This window comes from Rhamphochromis longiceps, linkage group LG7 (genome assembly GCF_057381845.1).
Source record: "Rhamphochromis longiceps isolate RC_006_pf linkage group LG7, R_longiceps_female_GT1.1, whole genome shotgun sequence".
NCBI classification, from domain to species: domain Eukaryota; kingdom Metazoa; phylum Chordata; class Actinopteri; order Cichliformes; family Cichlidae; genus Rhamphochromis; species Rhamphochromis longiceps.
The window spans coordinates 65,950,186-65,963,979 of record NC_140563.1 but is presented as its reverse complement, the minus strand read 5'-3'; the positions used below and the strand labels follow the sequence as shown (position 1 = coordinate 65,963,979).

General features: G+C 46.2%; 1 protein-coding gene across 1 annotated transcript; it reads left to right on the top strand.

The window, feature by feature from the left end:
• The first annotated feature begins 2,358 nt into the window (after nucleotides 1-2,358).
• Nucleotides 2,359-4,264, top strand: LOC146666726 (carbohydrate sulfotransferase 6-like). Its single transcript, XM_085411407.1, has one exon. The coding sequence runs from the start codon at nucleotides 2,433-2,435 to the stop codon at nucleotides 3,669-3,671; it is 1,239 nt and encodes a 412-aa protein (XP_085267533.1). The 5' UTR covers nucleotides 2,359-2,432; the 3' UTR covers nucleotides 3,672-4,264.
• The last annotated feature ends 9,530 nt before the right edge of the window (nucleotides 4,265-13,794 follow it).

The following is a 13,794-nucleotide window of genomic DNA, read 5'->3' as shown; positions in this document are numbered from 1 at the left end:
AACTCTATAAAAAGTGTCTTTGAATGGCAGATATGCAGAAATGTGTGCACTTCGCAAAGAGCCATGGCTTAGTGTCCGAGAGTCTAAATGAGTCTCACGGGCCTGAAAGTGCACTAGAAGCTAATTATAATTACAATTTATAATTCTTAACTTTGATCTGATGCTCACCACAAACAGACACCAGCAGAAATTTTGGACTTTGGACAGCAAATTTCAGGACAATTATGACATAATCTTTCAGAAAACGAGCTTAACAATGCCAAGTCACTTAAAATATTAATTGACTCAGATGACTCTCTGATTCTGAGAATCAACTTTGCTGCCCTTTGAAATCATTGGAGGATAACAGCACTGTGGTTGCAGATAAGTATTTCTAATAATCGCCAAACTGCCTATAATTATTATTTTTTATTATTTTAATTATTTGGTCTTTTGCAGAATGATACCTAGACTACCTAGACCTTTGTCATATCAGACAAAGAAAAGCAGATGTTGATAAGTCAGCATATCTGCTTGTAAAATAGCTGAAATAATTAAGTGATTATCAAAACATGCATTGTCTTCCACCAATCATCCCTCTTGATAAAAGACAGCACATTAAATGTTGTTACAGAAAGTATAACCGGTATAATGGGAAGCTTCAGAAAGTCAGGGGTGTTGAGTGTTTAAGTGTGTGCGGGTTGCAAAAACAATGAAAAACCTGTCAAATCCTCTCTTACAGTGACACGCAGCTTGTTCTGCTACATGCTCTTGTTTGGTGACGTACCACAAACTTGGACAGTCTTTCCAGTTGTTTTGCAATTTCGATGTGAGCTCATGCTTTAACGGTAACTGCAAAACCTGATGAATGACTTCTTTGTAGCTGCACATGACGCATTGTTTCTTCACTCACCTTTTTCACTCGCTGCGTGTTTTTACGCCTCTCTTTACGCATTTAATCATTGGTTATTCACCTCTGCCTCTCTTTCACCGTGTCTTTGTCCTGTTTTCATCCACTCACCCCCAACGGCAGTAAGTGGCATTTTTGCTGGTCTAGTTCATAAGATCTGCTGCAGACCTCGGAGAAAATAATAATCATCGCTTATAAGAACTCACAAATGTCACCGAGTTCCTTAAGGGAAATTGCCAGAATTCTCGGAATGGACGTGAAAGTACAAAGAAATGGGGGGGGGGAGGAAAATATATATATATATATATATATATATATATATATATATATATATATATATATATATATATATATATATATATATATATATATTTGTTTTTTTGTGTTATCGTGGCTGCTACGTTTGCATGTCCAATGTCTTGTTTTGCGTGTGTGTGTGTGTGTGTGTGTGTGTGTGTGTGTGTGTGTGTGTGATGTCTTACTCATATTGTTAAATAACGAACAGGATTCACAAGGTTATATATAAATTAAAGACATTACCTGTTCTTTATCTTTATGACTTGTAGGCTATCTTTATGATATTGTACCTACAATTTAATCAATCCAGCCCTTTAGGCCAGTTAAAATATCTTTTTAACTCTTGAGCATATATAAAAGTTGCTGTGTTAAAAACTGATGCAGCCAGAATGTTGTTTGTAGCTCAAGATGAATTGATACCATTCGTGAGTGAGGCATTAGACACTTTTCATATATTATAATTCAACAAATAAGTATTTTACAGGTACGGGCAATCGCTTTTTGGGAACATCCGAAATTACTGTTTGGCAGATGATCATATTTTGGCACACCAGAAGATATAAAACACAGACAGAACCACAAGATAATTAACACATAAAGAGCAAATGTCTTAAACGATGTCGGCAGTTGGGTAAATGTAAATTACGGCTTTTTAACAGTTCTGTTCCAGCTTTCGAACATCCCCCAGCTGACCTGTTATGCCGGAAGGTGACGATAGCATCGGCTGTGGCAGTCCCCTGCCACACCGTCAACTCTGTGCATGCAAGACTCCGCCCAAAATCTCCGCTTTTTACACGCCCGGGGACTAAAGAAAATAATTATCCGAGCAGCAGCATTTGACAGAGGAAGCGGAGAAGGAGAGGAGAGCTCCCCTGGGATACTCAAAGGACTGTGGACACGCTCTGTTCTGCGATGCTACGGTAGATTCTACAGCCCAGAATACTGGATAACCTTTAATTCCAACTGGGTACTGGGTAGCAGACCTTTGTGGTAAAACCGCACACACACACACACACACACACACACACACACAGTGAGAGACAAACAAGGGAAACAGAAGGAGTATGCAAGATTTTTTAAGCTAAAATTCTGTGCTGATGAAATGACCCTTACAAAAAGTATCACTGGTTAATGTTTGCCGTTTCGGTTTAGTTTCTCCACCATATAGAGACACAGCTTAAGACAAGATTGAAGAGAGAAGAATTCGCACAAAGCACCACTGACTGGACAGCAGCTCACAGCCATAATGTTGCACAACAGAGTGAACCACAACACCATGAAGTTCCAAGTGATCCTATGTGGGGCAACATTGTTGCTGGTCAGCGGCTGGTACATGCAGCTCAGCCTCTATGACCCACAACCCTCCAATGACAAAGTCCACGTTCTATTGTTGTCATCATGGAGATCAGGCTCATCCTTCCTGGGCCAGGTATTCAGTCAGCACCCGTCTGTCTTCTATCTTATGGAGCCTGGCTGGCATGTGTGGACCCAGCTGAGGCAAAATGGTGCACGGGCACTTCGAATGGCCTTGAGGGATCTCTTACGGAGCCTGTTCCAGTGTGACTTCTCAGTGATGGAGTCCTACCTTCCAGAGAACCAGAAAGAGTTGTTTATGTGGAGTCACAGTCGAGCTCTGTGCTCACCCCCGGTCTGTCCTCTCATGCCACGTAATCAGCTCAGCAACAAGACACACTGCCAACAGAATTGTAAACCTCGGGACCTGAAGATTGTAGAGCAGGTGTGTGGCTTTTACTCTCATGTGGTGTACAAGGAAGTGCGCATCTTTGAGCTAGAATCCCTCTACCCACTATTGCTGGACCCAAACTTAAATCTCCGCATCATCCACCTGGTCCGAGACCCACGGGGAGTGATGCGGTCTAAGGAAAAGGTAGCTGAATACTTAGCGAGTGATAACGCGATCGTCTTGGAGCAGAAACCCATCAATGAAGCAGAGGTACAGTATCAGGTCATGCAGGAGATCTGTCGAAGCCACTTGCGTATCAATAAGAGGGCGGTCCTGAAGCCTCCTCCGTTTCTAAAAGGCCGCTACAAACTGGTTCGCTACGAGGATGTGACGCGCAACCCAGTCAAGGAGATCAAATCCTTGTATCAGTTTGTAGGTCTGGAGATGACCACACAGCTGGCCACATGGATCTACCAGGTGACCCACGGAAAAGGCAAAGGCTCCATTAAAGAGGCTTTTGACATCACATCGCGAAGCGCCACTGACATCTCTCAGGCTTGGCGCACCATGCTGCCACACAACACGGTCAAACGAGTACAGGAAGTGTGTGAAGAGGCCATGTCTTATCTCGGGTACACGATGGTAAACAGTGAAATAGAGCAGAAGAATCTCTACGTAGATCTGCTGGTACCACAAGAACAGCTCAGCTGGTCACCTGATAAAACACAGCACATGGACAACAGTTACAACAAGAATGACAAAGACTTTCTGACAGATGGACCGCACAAAAAACTACATTAGGGTACGACTATTAAAAACAGAGAACACTGTCATAATGTCCATTTTTAAAGCACGGACACTGTAAGAAGACTGAAATGTGAAAAGGCAGCACAGTATTCTGTTAATGTACATTTAGTGTTTGCGTGCCACGATCACATGACTTTTCCTGAAGTGTCTCTATAAGTAGACAAAACTTATAGTTATTTATTTATTCATTGCTGCAAAAAGAGATTGTAAAGTACACCAACCAACCTGCCATAAATGTTGCTCATCTGATATCAGTCTGAAAACAAATGAGTCAAGTTCACAGTTATACATCTTTTAATACAGCAACCAACTCTGAGAAATTAATGAAAATCAAATATCTCTTGCTGTCTGCACAGACAGAATAACATCACATATAAACATCATAGAACATTTAATCTGTGATGGTACATTTAGGCTTGACGTTGAAATGACTTGAATGAGTAGCAAATGTTAAATCATGTTGATTTATCTCTTCAGAGTAAGAGAAAGTGGGTAAATTAACTACTATTAATTGTGTTTAGGGTGATATCTGGGAAAATGTTGATAGTGATTTTTTTGAGCACATGAAAAATTGCCAAACACTTACTGTCAAGGGTAGTGTCGTGGATGAGAGAAGGAGGACCCAAACGCTGGACTCACAGGCAGGTAGGTGAAGGTGGATGTTTATTGCCGAAGGAGTGAGCAAACAGTACAGAGGGAGGAAATGGCTGGCTGACTGAATGAATGAATGAATGAACAAAGGACTGACTGACTGGACATACAGACGACATCAGACATACATCATTAACATCAATGACACGACAGAGAACTGGTGAAACCGAGGAACTTAAATACACAGGTTGAATGATGACAATGATTGGAAACAGGTGAGTACAGGGCTGAACATAATCCGACTAATGACACGGGAGACAAGCTGACACGGGAAAAGACAGGAAGTGAGAACATTAATGTGGCGAACCAAACTGAACATGAACAAACTGAAATCACTGGGTCAACGACCCAGGAACCCTGACAGCACCCCCCCCTTCAAAGGCCGGCACCCGACGGCCAAAAGAGAAAGAAAAAAAAAAAACCAGAACAGGGCGGGCGGAGGGGGCCCAGGACGGAGGGACGGAGTCCACACCAAGACAGTTCAGGTGGGCGCCCCCGTGACCCGTGGCCGAGACGAGACAGTTCAGGTGGGCGTCCACGCGGCCCGTGGCCGAGACGAGACAGTTCAGGTGGGCGTCCGTGCGGCCCGTGGCCGAGACGAGACAGTTCAGGGGGCCGACCGTGCGGACGGCAACGGCGACAGCACTGGTCCGGGGGCCGACCGCGTGGAAAGCAACGGCGGCGACGTGGGCACAGGTCGGGGGGCCGGCCGTGCGGAAGGCGACGGCGGCCACTCAGGCGAAGGCGGTCGGGGGGCCGGCCGTGCGGAAGGCGACGGCGGCCACTCAGGCGAAGGCGGTCCGGGGGCCGGCCGTGCGGAAGGCGACGGCGGCCACTCAGGCGAAGAGGGTCCGGGGGCCGGCCGTGCGGAAGGCGACGGCGGCCACTCAGGCGAAGAGGGTCCGGGGGCCGGCCGTGCGGAAGGCGACGGCGGCCACTCAGGCGAAGAGGGTCCGCGGGCCGCCCACGACGGCGATGGCGCCCGGCCAGTGGCCCAGCCAGCGGTCTAGAAAATGGCCGTTCAGCTCCAGACCCAAACGAGGCTGGGCCAGGCGAGGCTGAAGGCACGGAGGCTGGGCCAGGCGAGGCTGAAGGCACTGAGGCTGAAGGCACTGAGGCTGAAGGCACTGAGGCTGAAGGCACTGAGGCTGAAGGCACTGAGGCTGAAGGCACTGAGGCTGAAGGCACTGAGGCTGAAGGCACTGAGGCTGAAGGCACTGAGGCTGAAGGCACTGAGGCTGAAGGCACTGAGGCTGCAGCGGACGAAGGCACTGAGGCTGCAGCGGACGAAGGCACTGAGGCTGCAGCGGACGAAGGCACTGAGGCTGCAGCGGACGAAGGCACTGAGGCTGCAGCGGACGAAGGCACTGAGGCTGCAGCGGACGAAGGCACTGAGGCTGCAGCGGACGAAGGCACTGAGGCTGCAGCGGACGAAGGCACTGAGGCTGCAGCGGACGAAGGCACTGAGGCTGCAGCGGACGAAGGCTCTGAGGCTGCAGCGGACGAAGGCTCTGAGGCTGCAGCGGACGAAGGCTCTGAGGCTGCAGCGGACGAAGGCTCTGAGGCTGCAGCGGACGAAGGCTCTGAGGCTGCAGCGGACGAAGGCTCTGAGGCTGCAGCGGACGAAGGCTCTGAGGCTGCAGCGGACGAAGGCTCTGAGGCTGCAGCGGACGAAGGCTCTGAGGCTGCAGCGGACGAAGGCTCTGAGGCTGCAGCGGACGAAGGCTCTGAGGCTGCAGCGGACGAAGGCTCTGAGGCTGCAGCGGACGAAGGCTCTGAGGCTGCAGCGGACGAAGGCTCTGAGGCTGCAGCGGACGAAGGCTCTGAGGCTGCAGCGGACGAAGGCTCTGAGGCCGCAGCTGAGGCAGAGGCCGCAGCTGAGGCAGAGGCCGCAGCTGAGGCAGAGGCCGGGCCGGGCGTGGGTGCAGCTGAGGCAGAGGCCGGGCCGGGCGTGGGTGCAGCTGAGGCAGAGGCCGGGCCGGGCGTGGGTGCAGCTGAGGCAGAGGCCTGACCAGGCGATGCAGGCGCGGAGGCCTCTGGCCGGAGACAGGCAGGGCCAGCAGGCGCGGAGGCCCCTGGCTGAGGAGCGGCCGGGCCAGCGGGCGCGGAAACCCCTGGCTGAGGAGCGGCCGGGCCAGCGGGCGCGGAAACCCCTGGCTGAGGAGCGGCCGGGCCAGCGGGTGCGGAAACCCCTGGCTGAGGAGCGGCCGGGCCAGCGGGTGCGGAAACCCCTGGCTGAGAAGCAGGAAGGCTCACAGCTGGCTCAGGGTGCTGTGGCTGCAGGTCCGGGAACTGGACGGGATGGTGGACAGGTGACTGGGAAACAGGAGGCGACTGCACTACAGGGCACTGGGCGGCAGACTGGACTACAGAAGAGTGGAGGACAGGTGGGGACTGGACTACAGGCGACTGGAGGACAGGTGGGGACTGGACTACAGGCGACTGGAGGACAGGTGGAGACTGGACTACAGGCGACTGGAGGACAGGTGGAGACTGGACTACAGGCGACTGGAGGACAGGTGGAGACTGAGCTACAGGTGACTGGAGGACAGGTGGAGACTGAGCTACAGGTGGCTGAACTGACTGGAGGGCAGCAGGAGACTGGACAGCAGGTGAGGGAACTGATTGGACTAAGGAGACTGACGGATAAACAGAGGCCGGTGAGGCTAATGGCTGAGCTAAAGAGTGAGCTAGTGACGGAGATAAAATTACGGCTTGGGCTCGTAAGGCTGGTGCCTGGGCAGGGGACAGTTCAGCTAGTCTAACCAGTGATACTGCGAGGGCGTGAAAAGCTGGATCAGGAGGTGGATGAAAGGGTGAAGTAGTAGGTGGACCGGTTAGCTCTTCCAAGCCTCCAGGGAGGTCAGGCTGGGTTCTGGCTGCCCTCAGCCTGGGCGCTGGGACAGGCACAGAAGGTGGCTGGACACCAGTCACCCCCACCCGAGAAACAGGAGCGGGTGTGGAGGTAGACTGGGTCGCAGCTGCCCTCCTCCTGGGAGCTGGCACTGGAGTGGGTGTAGGCTGACTGATAGGAGTGGAAATAACGACTGGGTGAGTGACACTGACAGGTCTATCTGGTTGTATTCTGGTCTTTCTGCCACCACTATTTACAGTTTTTGACTGAACAGTCTTTGGGGAGCCAGAGCAGAAGAAATCCTCCCAGTCCACATCATCCTCAAGGAGGGAAACTCCCCATGAATCAGAAAAGAGTCTGTTGTGTGTTTTAAGTGGATAATCAGATGAGGGGTGTGGAAAACAGTCACTGGAACTCACCACCGGGAGTTGCTGAACAGAGTCCGTTTTATGGCGGCGTGTGCGCCGCTTTCCCCGGGAAGAGGAAGCGGGCCGGGTAAACGGCTGAGCCTCTGGCGCGGTAGCCTCCGCTGAGCCGAGATGGGAGGTGTAGCCGCTGTGCCGTGGCGAGGCGGAAAGGCTGGAGAGTGAAAAGGCTGGCGGGCGAGCGAGGAGCGAAGCGGCGGGAGAGCGAGCGGCCGAAGCTTGGGCTGTGACGCCCACTCTCCGCGGCGAATGCTCCGGTGCAGCTGAGGCAGCAGGTGGGGGAACGTGGCGTCTCCGAGGCCCGCCCAGAGCCAGGCGAGTCCCCTCGAAGACGTGCTCTCTCTCCGCGAAGAGCCGCTGTTTTCCCCGAAGCCCCTCCGTCCAGCGAAGGAGCGCTGCCTCCTGCCGCTCGAAAAGTTCAGGGTCCGCTGGGTCCACAACGCGGGGTCGTGTCATTCTGTCAAGGGTAGTGTCGTGGATGAGAGAAGGAGGACCCAAACGCTGGACTCACAGGCAGGTAGGTGAAGGTGGATGTTTATTGCCGAAGGAGTGAGCAAACAGTACAGAGGGAGGAAATGGCTGGCTGACTGAATGAATGAATGAATGAACAAAGGACTGACTGACTGGACATACTGACTGGACATACAGACGACATCAGACATACATCATTAACATCAACATCAATGACACGACAGAGAACTGGTGAAACCGAGGAACTTAAATACACAGGTTGAATGATGACAATGATTGGAAACAGGTGAGTACAGGGCTGAACATAATCCGACTAATGACACGGGAGACAAGCTGACACGGGAAAAGACAGGAAGTGAGAACATTAATGTGGCGAACCAAACTGAACATGAACAAACTGAAATCACTGGGTCAACGACCCAGGAACCCTGACACTTACACTAAAGATGGACTTCAGTCACAACTTTGTGAGAGTTTTGGTTTTCCTAAATGACTGAGTGTTCTGAATAAAACAATATCTTCACTTGTACATTTTTGGAAATTTGCTATATTTTGCAATATTTTACATGATAAGCACTCAAATTTGAGGTTTATTCAATCAATGGAAACTTTAAATGGCTTATTCTACTCATTAAAACACTGGTTTTGAATCTCTTTTGCACTGGTTTGGGTCTCTTTTGTATCAGCAGAGTTGAGGTTTTAAATACACACACATAAGATCACAGCACTCTCCATTTCAGAGAGACTTAAATGGACAGGTAGTTCATGAAGCTCACAGTACACTGAAAAAAAGGCCATGTTGGATTGCCTTGATTCAATAGTGGACATTGGTTGCACACAAATGTTTTGCTTTGGCAGAAACTTAAACAACTGAGTTAAATCAACACAACTTTTTCATATTCAATAAACCTGTGCATTTTGTGTTCATAAAACGCGATTGAAACATGTTTAGATGAAGTAAGTTGAGCTCTTGGAATATTTTAATCCTTCACAATTTTGTCATTTTATTTCAACAGTATTCAATAACTTTTACCCCAATACTACTTGGTCACTTAAATACTACATGTTGTCTTCATATTACATAATGTTCAACAAAGTGTAGATCCTGGTTACCATAAAAATTGAATGGGTCTTCAACAACTATCCTTCTATCTTTATCCTGGTTGCAGGGGGGCTGGGAAATAACCCTGAAGCGATAGGTTACAAGGCAGGGTACACCCTGGATAGCTCACCAGTCTATCACATAGAAACAAACAACCATTTGCACTTACATTCACAGGTAATTTAGAATCACCAGTTAACCCTAATAACTGCATGACTTTTAATTGTGGGAGGAAACCAGAATACCCAGAGAGAAACCACTGCAAACTAGCCAGAATGTAGATTTGAACCCAGGACCTTCTTACTGTGAAGCAACAGCACTAACCACCATGCCAACAATCTAGGAAACACAAGAAAGCTATGATTTCCTGTATTTGATGCAGATTTTTTTTTGTTTTTGTCCTTGACAGGTTAATCCACAATAAATAGCAATAGCATGCACGTGGTGTGTGTGTAGTTGTCTGCCTCTTTTAACTCCAGTGATTTTCCTGCAGTTTGAGATCTCGTTCGATCTTGTGAATTTTATGAGTTCAGCAACTAACCACTCTTACTAGACTGTATCATGTCATCTCAACAAGAACAAATTAAGTTGTTGAATTTCGTACAGATCCTTCATGATTTAATTACGTTCATAGAAACACGAAATTATTGCGTTCAAATTACAAGTTAGACTTTTTTAATGTAACAACCACCCAATTTACTTTTTCGGTATACCAGAAAAAGTAGAGGTGGCTGCTCGACTTGACTGACATGGATGCCTACCTGCTCTAATTAAATGGGTTGAAGAAAATAGTCATGCTGTGAGTGAGACAATGCAACGACGACAAAGGGCTACGCACTATATTGCGCGAAAACATTTTGAATGACCGTCCCATTACATTAATTGATGATCGCAACAAATATCCCACTTACGCCAAATCATTCTTTTACTGAAAGGAAAACCAGTTCTCCCACCAGGAGTTTTCAAAAGGATTGAGCAATATCTAAGAAGATGGAAACAAATTCAATAATTGGGCCATCTCTTCTGGAAAAGATGGACTTGAGAATATTTGCCATTGTTGCAAGAAAGGCAAGAATGGAACAAAGAAAGAAAAAGCCTTTCATCTGGAGACGATGTTGCGTAGTTCATCCCAAAGCACCACGTTGTCCCCACATTCCTTTGAAAAGTGCTTGAGGTGTATCCTGACAAAGGAGGACTCGTTTAATCTGGGGTCTAAAAAACTAAGACAAGGATCGTTGAAAGGCTCTTGACCAAAATTCGCCACCTTTTTGAAGTCAATACAAATTACGATGATTAATTTGCAAAAGGTTTCGTTCTTTCTTCGTTAAGTATTTGATGCCTTTGTAATTATTGAAGTAATGGCTCTGTTATTTTTGTGAAATGTGAAATTGTTATGTGCTCTGCCAAAGAACAATTAGGGGCCGGTGTGTTAGAGCCATTTCATGTTTTTGGTGTTATTGCAACTTGTCAGCACAAGAGGGAGTAGTAACGCTACTTGCCACTTTATCATGACAGACTTTGCTGTAGACAGGTTTGCTGCTTTTGGCGTCACTTGTCATGTTTCCTCATATGTATCACACACTACAGCAAAATATGGCTCATCTATTAATCCTTACCGTGAAAAAAGAAAAACAAATTTAATGGAGTTACAGGAATATGCATGCTTGTCTTAGAAAGCCAGTACTTGTCATATACTGTAAAATCTATGTATATCTGTAGTAAGTTGTCCAAAGTGGGTGTTTCTAACATATGTAGGATACAGTTACATGCACAAGTGTTTAGACAGTGACATAATTATTGTAATTTTACTTCTGTACGCCATCACTATGGATTTTAAACTAAAGAATCCACTTGTGATTGAAACACAGACTTTCAGATAAAGGTGTTTAACAAAAGTATTGCATTAACTGATTCTGAATTTCAGCAACTTTTAACCTACATTCTCAGAGTCTCAAAAGTAATGATACAAAGTATCACTCAAGACAAAACAAAGAAGGTTTGGATTGAATAAATATGTTTCTATTATCAGGGGTGGCTGAAGCGCTGTAGCTCAGGACATAGCGCATGTTATCTACTGATTAGAACGTTGGCGGTTTGTTTGCTGGCTGCCCTTGGGCATGATGCTTCCCATACTGAAGAGTGAAACAACTGAACACAAGGCAGTTATTAGTATAGAATAAATGTCAGTCAGTACAGCGACTCACTGTGAGAGAATGAGGTTTACTGTAGAGTAATGTGTGCTATTATTAGTTATCTGGGAAGGTTTTTCCACTGCAGTAAAATATCTTTCTATACTGTGTGAAAGACTTGAAACACGTGTCTGTGATTCTATATCTGAGCTTTTTGTTTCTATTTCACTTTGTAAGATGAATCAGTCAGAAACTGTTCCTGACTATTGGCAGCAATAAATAATGACAGGTACTCCTGTGTATTTTAGTCTATTGTTAGGAACCTTGTTGACTTCACATTTTAAGGGGGTGATAAGCAGCTTTTCTCATCAAAGGATAATTTGCACTGTAGTACCATCCACTGGCTGAGTCACTAATAAGTATCATCTTGTCATCCTTCCTCATCTTTGTTAGCTCGATATTCAGTGAAACTAAGGAAGAACCTGGAATAGTTGTTTAGTTTTGGAATACAATAAAACTACTTTTTTAATACTCATTGGACTGTAAATGCAACAGAAATAATCTTTCCTAACACACAGCAAAAAAAAACTAAACAAACAAACTTGGAAATACCATGCAAGGGATTTCCTTTCTGTCTTTTCTTTTACCCATTTTTTCTGTTTGAGCAGTTTACTGATGTTCCCTTAATATAGCATATGCATAATTTATTGGGTATTTTATTCACACCAGTTTAAGATTTGAGTAAAAAATGTTGTAAGATTTAGAGCTTTAATTTTACTCATGGTCTAGGGCTAAGGTTTTACGGTTCACGTTGGAATTAGGGGGGTAAGAAGAGAAAAATAGAAACACAGAAAGAAAGGAAGAAGAAACACAAGGGTAAAAAAAAAAGATTTATGAAGTGGGGCAAATTCTTGCAACACCACAGTCGCTGGATGATCTGCTAAGAATATGCTTTAATGCAGGAACAAATAACAAGCTTATGTTTCAACTAGGGTGCCTTCCTCTCTTTTGTGCTCGCGTTTATTAACATTTTTGCCAACCTAGGACTGTCTTGTCAAGGAGGGGGCCACTGGGGTGGTCAGCAAACTTGGTAGCGCCCCTGTGCAGAAGAACAACACAAGACATTATTTAGAATCAGAATCAGAATCAGAATGGGTTTTATTGCCAAATGTTGAGCAGGTTTACAACATTAGGAAATTGCTGCATGAGATCATGAGCCTTCCCAGTAACTATGTTAATGTGCCATGTGTGTAAATCTGTTCTTTTTTTAAATGGCGCATTGCAACATTCAGGCATTAATCTAACACACTAACATGGATTTATCAACGGCTGTATTTTCAGACATTTCAAGTTTCAAGACGTGAGTCTAACCATTGTATGGTCATCTTGATGCATGCTCTATCATCCAGGTAAGTAAATCTCTGAAAGTTGATTCTGTTCATCTGGATGTAGCGTTTTCTGTGGGAGAAACGTTTTTCCTGTGCAAGGCTCCAGATGCCTTCATTGTGAAGCAACTCCAGTCCGCCGACAGGTCTCGCACGCAACAGCTGCTGCTCCGACGTGCTAAGGTCACTAGCTGGGTTACGCCATGTCGGACGTTCTGTGAGGCGCTTTTGTGATATTTAATTGATTTTTTATTTCTCGCCGATATCTGATCCAGTAATTTAGGTCAGGATCGGACCGATACTGGATACTGTATATAGGATCAGCCCATCTTTCACCCAGACTGCAGGAAAGGCCCCCCAATCACTAGATCATACCAGAATGAAGACAGGTCTGAATTTGCTCATTGTGTTTCTGAAAGACGTTTTTGACTTTTATAAAATCATTGAAATGCACGACAGAAACAATCCCATTTTTAACAAAAGTACTGCATTAACTGCTTTATGATCAGATGTTTTGAGGCCTCAGACATAATGATCATGTCTGGAGAGATGTTTTTACAATGTACTGTGGGAACTTTAGCCGTTTACCCAGGTCAGCCTGTAGCTGCCAATCAGAGGCTGTGTTGAGGAGGCCAATTGTACAGACTAGGATTCAAGAATACGCTGAACCAGCACACTGAAGACAGCATAGATGGTTTGCACTAGATCTTCATATGTATTTTTTGTAAGTACGACAGAGAGAGTATGACAGAGATATGCTAATTGTTGGATGAATAATGATCCACACAGTCGATGTTCCCCATGATTTTAGATAACAAATGGTTGTCTGTCTCTGTGTTAGCCCTCCGACAGACCTGTACTCCGCTTTTCACCCTGTGACAGGCTTCAGCCTCCCACCGGTGACCTTGAATTGGATAAGCGGAAGAAGATGGATGGATGCCATGTTTTTTGTACTACAAATCAAACATTAAATAACAGTCATCTCATGATTTTCTTCAATATAGATACACCATAAATAATAGTAATAATAATAACACACACAAAGTTAAAAAGTAGCACTTTTTGAAGGAAAATTCCACAAGAGACTCGTGTCTAAATAA